Source organism: Equus caballus, chromosome 21, assembly GCF_041296265.1.
Source record: "Equus caballus isolate H_3958 breed thoroughbred chromosome 21, TB-T2T, whole genome shotgun sequence".
Taxonomy (NCBI): Eukaryota; Metazoa; Chordata; class Mammalia; order Perissodactyla; family Equidae; genus Equus; species Equus caballus.
In genome coordinates, this window is record NC_091704.1 from 16,479,125 (window position 1) to 16,488,103 (window position 8,979).

The 8,979-nt window shown below is 49.7% G+C and overlaps 1 protein-coding gene and 1 long non-coding RNA gene across 3 annotated transcripts in view; one reads left to right on the forward strand and one right to left on the reverse strand.

Moving 5' to 3' along the window:
* NWD1 (NACHT and WD repeat domain containing 1) overlaps positions 1-3,728 on the forward strand; it is a 79,813-nt gene extending 76,085 nt beyond the window's left edge. Inside the window, exons 20-21 of the mRNA XM_023625377.2 lie at positions 234-339; positions 1,930-3,728. Coding sequence (XP_023481145.2) covers positions 234-339; positions 1,930-2,231 — 408 coding nt within the window. The 3' untranslated portion in view covers positions 2,232-3,728. The remainder of the gene's footprint in view (positions 1-233; positions 340-1,929) is intronic.
* Positions 3,729-4,113: 385 nt separating this feature from the next.
* Positions 4,114-8,080, reverse strand: LOC111769628 (uncharacterized). Of its 2 annotated transcripts, XR_002802408.2 has the most exons (4): positions 6,659-8,080; positions 5,707-6,328; positions 4,499-4,571; positions 4,114-4,398 (listed from the first exon to the last, which is right to left on the reverse strand). It is a non-coding gene; the product is annotated as an uncharacterized lncRNA (long non-coding RNA). The 2 variants fall into 2 exon arrangements; XR_011430477.1 differs by having other exon boundaries at positions 5,707-8,074.
* Between the last annotated feature and the right edge of the window lie 899 nt (positions 8,081-8,979).

An 8,979-nucleotide genomic window follows, 5' to 3' on the forward strand; every position in this document is an offset into this window, starting at 1 on the left:
AATTAAACCCTCTGCCTCCTGCTCCCCAGCGCAGACTGTCACTAACCCTCTCAGTCTGACCGCTGTGAGGAGGTTTGGTCCTGGGAATATCGATGCTACCCATCTCTCCAGGTTTTTGTCGGATTCACCCCCATGGGGCGCTTACGAGCCTGGCTTCCCATATGCCTGCCTTGGGGTTGGTCTCTTGGGGGTCTTTCAGTCTGAAATTGAGATCACATTGTCTTTTTCAACAGAATTCTTACTGCCAAGGCGTCCAGTGTGCCTGCTTCTCCAAGGATGACAAGTATGTGTTTGTCGGCTTGAAGGATCGCTCCGTGATTGTCTGGAGTGTGCTGGATGGTGAGTCATTTTGCTTTGACGGAAGGACTAGGGTTACATCTGGAGAAGAAGGGCCTGTCCTGGGTCCCCAGCAGTAGAGGGCCCCGCTCTGGCTTCCTCGAGCTGGGCCCCTCCACTTAGGGAGGTGTCCCCAGGCCAAGGGGACAGGCCCACCTGGAGCTACACCTTCTCCTCCAGACCCACTATCTGGGCACCTAGAACTCCAGAACCCCCGCCCCACCTGGCCTTGGGCCATCTTTAGGGCAAGTGCAGACCTTTTCCCCAGGGCCATCTTTCTGAGGGTGGACTCTGCCCCCCGTGTGTGCACCCCTCGGCTCAGGGTGGGGCCGTGGGTGGTGTGCGTAGAGTCTGGATGTGTGAGCTGGGTGGGGGGTCACACATATATGTGTGAGGTCCCTAGGGGGGGATAGGATGGAGCTGGGTGTGGGAAGAGAAGGAGGGCAAGCCACAAACAGCTGGGGGCTGGCCCTCCTACACCGTTACATTCCAGCACGGAACTGAGGATCCCAAGAATTCCCAGCCCAAACCTAACCTTCCAAGTGGTTCTGAAGGTACATCCCTCAATGTGGGAGGCTAGAGCATATTTCATTTAATAGTTTATTAGCTAGATTTGCAACATTTACATATTGTGTCTGATAGGATGTGGGCCTTGACTCATTCTCTTGCCCCAGACCCCGTAAATGTTAGAGCCAGCCTGTTTAGGACAAACTGCTTTGAGCGCCCCATGCCTCTTGGTCTGTTCAATGTTACACTAAGTGCATATTAACAACAGTTAACATTTCTTGTGTATGAGGTGCTGTCACGGAGCTGTTTAATTCTCTCAATAGCCGCCCCATTTTACAGAGCAAAAACTGAGGCTCTGAGAGACAGTGACTTGCCCAAGGTCATACAGTGAGCAATTAGTAGGCTGTGATTTGAAGCAGGTCTGCCTGGTCCCCATGCTCATCTTTGTTACCTTCCCACACTGTCTCCTATAGAGAAGGGAACCCTTACGGCACTGGTCAGGGGGCAGAGGCCATTGCTATCCCCATTTGACAAATGAAGAAGATGCAGTTCAGAGAGGTTAAGGGACTTTTCCAAGGTCACAAAGCAAGTAATTGGCTGAAGGAATATCTCGTAGAGTTGAATACACTGCAATCAATCATTGTAACCTAATACACTGTAGTCAAATACAGGGCAATCTGATACAGTGTAGCAAAGATACCCGGCGCAAGTCGCAGATGGCTCAGAAGCTGCGGGCTGTGGATTGTGGCCTTAAAGGCCCATCCTTGGCAGGTTCACAGCCTCCCTTGCTATCCTTCCTCCAATAATCGTAATATTTACTGAGCTCACTCTGGGCTAAAACTGGTACTAAGCACCTGACATGCATGACTTCTTCACATCTTCAGAACTCTCCTCAAGAGGCAGGTGCTGTTAGCATCCCCGCATTGCAGATGAAGCAAGAGGGGCTCCGAGAGGCTGCATGTCATGCCTCAGATAGTAAAGGGTGTAGCACAGATCTCACCCCATGCAGCCAACTGCTGAATGTGTGAGATTGGGTCTCTGCGGCCCCTGTTTTCTCATCTGTGCCCTGCCCCCCACTCCCCACAGGCGCTCTCCTGGCTGTCCAGTTTGTCCATGCCGTGGTGAACAGAATCATCCCCACTTCCGATGGCTTCATTGCCCCTGCCAGACACGGCTATCTCATCCGTGAGCGGTTCCAGTGCCCTTCCTCAAGGGCCTCGCAGCAGGACCCTCTCAGGAACTTCAAGAAGGCCGTGTGGATGGTCAAATCCAGGCAGAGAGGAGAGCTGGCTGCTGCTGCAGGAGCGCTCCAGGACTCGGGATCAGGGAGTGCGCAGGGAAACCAGTCCAAATCAAACAAACGCTCACAAGTCTGCCTGATAGTGTAGAAACCCCGCAGGGCACGGGTCTCTGGTGAGTTAGCCTGTCCCATCTGGCTGAGGCGGACAGTGTCCGTGCTGATATGCATATCTGGACCCAAGGGCTCCGATTCTGTGACCCAGACCCTGCTTCTCACCATCTTTCTATTCCTCTCTCCTCCTTGTGGGCTCCATTCACAGACCTGCCACCCCCTGGTTAGCAACTTGGTGGCCAATATGCTGCCATCTCCAAGATCAGTAGAAAAGAGAGCTTCCTTTCCCAACAGTTTGAACCAAAGTCCTGGCCGCAAATCTATTGGCCCCACTTGGCTCACACACCCATCCCAGAACCAAATGCAATGCCATGGTTCTCTGGGAGAATGCAGTGAGCTGATTGGCTGGCCTGACTCAGTGCCCACCAGGGCTGAGGATGAAGTCAATACCACCCAACTATGTGGACTGAGAAGGGGCCAGCGAGGGGCTCTGTCTTGGGTGGGCATGGGCGCCCGGACCCTACCCCAGAATTGCCGTGGGGAAGGCAGCCCACTGGTGCCGGTGCCTTCCTGTCGTAAGCAAAGCCAGGATTCCAGACTTTTATGCAAAATGTTCCCATTTTTAAAACTTGGCGATTGGCCCGAATTTACATCCCCAGGCACGTTTGGCCTGTGCGTCTCTAGTTCGCGAGCTGACTTCGCGACCCAAGCTGGCATTAGAACAATAAACCTATTGTAGTTCTTTATCCATCCTCCCTGGCTCCCAGGCTTTGTGTTTAAAGATGCTTTTTTGTCTTAAAAACTGGAGGCTCTTGGAAGCAGATGGAAAGAGCTGGCAGCATCTCACGGCCGTGCTTTTGGACCGTCTCTGTCTTGAGCAAGTTCCACAGTCAAACGGTTTCCACTCCACTGGAGCGGGTCTTTCTCCTTCGCCCGCAGCTTTCTCAAAGCGACACTTGCTTCTGGTGCTTCTGCTCTAGGATGGGAGAACCTAAACCTTCAGGGTGCTATTCTTTTTTCCTTTCACTGGATTTGGAGTTTCAGAAAAGGTAACCTTTCAACCAGGAGCTCTTGAGCTGGATGCGACACTGTGGACCAGCTCACTCAGTCGTTTCCCAAACCAGGGTTCCAAGGACGGCTTCGGCAGTTCTGCAAATGTTAGCATCAAATCACACTTTTAAAAAATACTTTAAATTGTAATTTTAAAATGTGTGCTCAGGTGCGTCGGGTAGCAGGTTTTAAGGTGTTGGCAGTCACTAACTTAGGATTCTCCTGCCATCTGCATCTAACTTAGATTGCGAGGGAGCCCTGAAGAGAGAGCTGCTCCTTGCCACACTCCTCTGCGGATCAGGATTTCGCCCAGCACAGAAATAAAGGGGATGTTGTGACAGAGTGAGATCTTAGCTACAACTTCTGGTTGAAAATGTATGTGTCCATCTCAACAGCCTCAGGGAGAATCAAATGCTTTGTGTGTAAATACTAATTTGAATATAGGAAAAGAATTTTTACTAATAAAATGCTGTTCTGAATTGTCGCTTATGTTGCATTTTTTTGCAGTGAGCTTTTATTTGAGAAAGAGTTTGGTTGCTATGAATGTTTGTGGAGCACTGGACTTTGAGGAGAAAGGACTTGTCTGAGGTCTCCCAGCTGTGGCGGAGCTGGGGTGACAGTGTGGCCATTACAGTCCCCACCTTGCTCACTTACAGCTAAGCAGGAGCAGGTCACCAAACTGGGACACTTTTTGAGAGTGAAAGGGCTCACTAAACTCCCAGACAACTGAAATAAACTGGACTGTCCCAAGACAATTGGAATATACAGCCCCTCTTGTTGCAGCAGGAATTAATTTATGTTAAATTCTAGAGACTTTTTTTCTTTTGAGGAAGATTAGCCCTGTCGACGAAAATAATCCATAACCAATCTAGTAATGAAAATTTGGGAGAGTTTATTCTGAGCTCAAATCTGAGGACCATGGCCCGGGGCCTTTCTTCCTGAAGAAAGAAAGGGCACCAAAGAAGTGGGGTGCACAGAGTGGTTATATCCCCCCAGAGAGGATGTTTCACATAGGATTGAAATGTCCCTTTTACAATAGTTGCGAGACTGCTCTGTGGGCACAGCGATTGATGGAAACAGCAGGTAGGTCTTCTGTCTTGGTGAACACAGCAGGGTGGCAGTCTGTTGTCTCAGGCTGGGTGGTCACAGGTGAGCTGGGTGGTCAAAGGTGAGTGCAGCAATCAGTTCCTAGCCTAAGGAAAGATGTTTATCCCTAAGGAAATGCCAAGGTTGGGAGGGGGAGGGAAGTTGCACCTTTATCTCAGGGCCTTTGTTCTTGCCATAGGGAATGTATATACAACGCATGCTCAACAGCCACAGTCAGGTCCTTTTGGAAAAAACAAAGTCAGGCCGAATTAGGTTTATACCAAATGGCTTCCTCATATACTCCAATATATCCTATTGCTTGCCATTTTTATTTGTCAGCCCTGAGCTAACATCTGCTGCCAATCCTCCTCTTTTTGCTGAGGAAGACTGGCCCTGAGCTAACATCCGTGCCCGTCTTCCTCTACTTTACATGTGGGACACCTACCGCAGCATGGCTTGACAAGTGGTGCCATGTCCACACCCGGAATCCAAACTGGTGAACCCAGGGCCACCGAAGTGGAACATGTGAACTTTTTTTTTTTTTCTTTTAAAGATTGGCACCTAGGCTAACAACTGTCGCCAATCTTCCTTTTTTTTTTTTAAGGATTGGCACCTGGGCTAACAACTGTTGCCAATCTTTTTTTTTTTTTCTGCTTTATTTCCCAACCCCCTCCCCCTGCCCCCATACACGGTTGTATATCTTAGTTGCAGGTCCTTCTAGTTGTGGGATGTGGGATGCCGCCTCAGCGTGGCCTGATGAGCGGTGCCATGTCCATGCCCAGGATCCAAACAGGCAAAACCCTGGGCCGCCGCAGCGGAGCACGTGAACTTAACCACTCGGCCACAGAGCCAGCCCCTACGTGTGAACTTAACTGGCCCCGAGGCTTTTTTTAAATTGAGGTATAATTGACACATTACAGTAGTTTCAGGCGGACAGCATAACAATTCACTGTTTGTGTAGATTGTGACATGATCACCACAGGTACCATCCATCACCAGACATAGTTACAGATGTTTTTCTCTTGTGATGAGAACTTTTAAGATCTACTCTCTTAGCAACTTTCAAATACACAGTACAGTGTTGTTAACTGCAGTCGCCGTGCTGTACGTTGCATCCCCAGGACTTATTTATTTTAAAACTGGAAGTTTTTGCCTTTTGACCCCTTTTCCCATTTCACCTACCCTCCCCCTCCGCCTCTGTCAACCACCAACCTGTTCTCTGTATCTGTGAGTTTGGTTTCTTTTTAAAATTTATTTATTTTTAAATTCACTTTATTTTAACAGTCTAAACAGTTTTTATTACTTATCTCAACTTGAAAATGTTCAAAGCTACAGCAGAGTTGCAATCTGGGGAGAATGAACACGCATTTACTCACCACCAAGGTTCCAGGATTGTCGTATCGCTGTCAATCGTCTGCTAGACCCTTTCAAAGTGAGGCCCGGGCTAGGGTGACGGGAGGGAGGTAGTCCTCTGGGCACAAAGGTTAGAAGGGCACCCAAAACCTCAGCAATCAGGATAAATAATATTTTATTACCATATTTTTAAGGCAATCAAAATGAATAAAAAATCCATGATGAACAAAATGCTAACATTTTAAACAAAAACGGGACCTGACCCTGCTCTTGCAGAAACTTCCCTCGCTGTCCTCATCCACTTCCAGCGCTGGTCACACCAAGACACCTCAGCCCCCAAGTACTTCAGGATGAGTCTCTTAGGAACCAGGTCATTCTCCTACGTAACCACACACACCTACGCAAACTAACAGTTGTTATTTAATATCGGTATTTAATAGGCATCCCTAATTTTCCTAATTAGCCCAAAACACCTTTTATAGCTGTTTCTTTCAAACTAGGATCCAATCAAGATTTGGTTGTTTTATCTCTTTAGTCTTCTGTCCTGGAGCGGGAACTGCAGGCCCGCCGCCTGGTCTGCACGTCCATCTTATTGGAACGCAGCCACGTCCGTTCATTCACATATTGCCCAAGGCTGTTTTCATCCTGCAGCGACAGAGAATGCATGGCTCCAGAGCCAAAAATATTTACAATTTGGCACTTGACAGAGAAGCAAGCCGGCCCTGGTCTTAAGGCTTGATTAGATTCAGGGTAAAGATTTTTTTCCCTTCTTCTCCCCAAAGCCCCACAGTACGTAGTACGGATTTCCCACACGCCCCTGCCTCAACACACACAGCCTCCCCACCGCAGGCGGCACGTTAGTCACCCGGTGAACCTGCGTGGAGACATGAGAATCAGAGCGGAGCCCTGGGGATGAGGCTGCTTGCTAGGAGGCTTAGTCGTCTATTGCTGCAAAACAGATAGCCACACACTTACCAGCTGAAAATAACAGCTAGTTATTAGCCCGCAGTTTCCGTGGGTCAGGAGTCCAGCCTCAGTGTGGCTGGGTTCTCTCTGCAGGGGCTCACAAAGTGTCAGCAGGCTGGCATCTCCCCGAGAGGCTCAGAACCCCCTTCCACGCTCCCTCAGGCAGGTGGCAGAACTGAGCTCCTCGCAGCTGTAGGGCTGGGAACCTCAGCTCCCAGGCCACCCCTCCTCATAGGCATTTCACCATGCGGCTGTTTCCTTCTTCCAGGCCAGCAGGGGCGCATCCCTCTATTGCTGCGAGGCGCTGACCTCCAGACTGGCTTTTAAAGGGTGCCCCTGATTACGTCAGGCCCATCCAGAATAATCTCGCTTCCCATAAACTCAAAATCAACTCATTTGGGACCTTAAATACACCTGCAAAATCCCTTCGCCTTTGCCATGTGGCATAACCTAATCTCAGGAGTGACAACCATCATGCTCACGGGTCCTGCCCATGGTCCAGGAAGGGGCCCGGCACACACTAGGGGCGGGACTCTCAGGGCCCATCTCAGAATTCTGTCACAACACGTGACTCTGGGCTTAGAGATTCTGGTCATAAAGCTTGACACCTGGAAAGACTTAGATTAGTTCAAAATAGGATCTTTCAATCTTCTCTTTCTGACCTTGCTGAAACAGTGTCCAATGAAAGACCTACCTATGAGTCTTAGCTTAATTCCATTCAATTTGCAAAACGGTCAGGAATTTGTGTTCCAGCTTCGTCTATCTAAACTGTCAACTCTAAGGTGTTCAATTTAATCTATGTGGATGAGGATAGTAAAGAAAAAATCCAACTTAGTAACTTTTTATGCCTTATAATGAATGAAATAAGAATGAAAAATGTATGTGTACTATTGTCCACATGTTGAACACACACACATATGTGCACACACACACACACACATATACACATGCATATACACTCGTGCCCAAGGTGGAACTGGCTTGTGGTTTCCTGTTCTCCAAACGAGTAAGGGCTTCATTTGACCATATGAAATCTATGGAAATTATGAAAAACTGAAAGTGATCCTTGAAATTTGAACAGAATCCACACTCCTTGGGGAAGGGGGGGCATCGTGAGAGGACCCCGTCAGCATGTCAGAAGCCCACGCAGGCCTTTGGTCCTCGAGGACAGTGACCGATAGGTTGCCAGGCAGAGTTGGTGTGAACAGACTGTCCAGACGTCTGGCGGCCGCCAAGGGTTCAGGTCGCCTTAGCTGCTGCTCATACAGGAAAGCGCTGCAACTGAGCCAAATTCCTTTCTGGGCCGGGAGCCATGTGTCCTCCATGCTTCCTTCCCCTCACCCCCCACATTCACCCAGCGCCACATCCTTTCTGCTTTACCTTCTAAATATCGCTCCCTTCCATCCCCTCCACTCTCCCTTCCTGGTCTAAGCCACCATCATCCTTTGCCTGAACAATGAACGGCCTCCCCACCCCACCCCCCATCTCCCGCTCCCCTCCAATCACCTCCCTGCAGAGCAGCCGGGCGTTGGCTTCCAAAGTCAAAGCTGCTTAAGCAGCTCCTTGCATAAAAACCGTGCGGTTTCTACCAGCGCTAAATGCCAAGACCAAAAACCTTAACTCATCCCAGAAGGATGAGTGGGCTGCCCTCTCTGGCCTCTCCACGTTTATCCTGCACCCTCTCTCCCCCTCCCGTTCCTCTGCAGTCTGAGAACACTGGTCTTTTTAAAAAAGTTATTCACATGTGCCAAACTCCCTCCCGAGGGCCTTTGCACAGCTGTTCCCTCTGACTTTTCTCATGGTGAATGTCTACTCATCCTTCAGATCTCAGCTAGAATGCCACCTCCTCCAGGAAGCCTTCCTCAACCCTGCTAGACTGAGTTAAGTCCCCCTGGTAGCAGGTGCTATTTTCCAAAAATGGTCATGGCAATATTTCCTGTCCCCCATGCTATTCCAGAACCTGGCCATTCCCCAGGTTCTAGAGTCTGTCTACCCTCCTCTTGAACTTGGGAGGGACTTGGAACGGCCACTATGCAAAGACTGAAATGGAGATGATTCTGTGTGACTTCTGAGGCTGGATCAGAAAAGGCAATACGGCTTCCACCTGGCTCACTCACTCCTCTCAGACGATTGTTCTCGGAACCCAGCGGCTATGTGGGGAGGAAGCTCAGGCTGCATGAGGAGGGCACATGTAGGTGTTCCTGGCACCAGCCCCAGCACGGGTCTCAGCCTACTGCCAGCAGCAACTGACAGATACGTGAGCGAGTAAACCTTCAGGGGATTCCAGACCCAGCCTTCCAGCCACCCAGCTGACACCAAGGAGCCAGGGA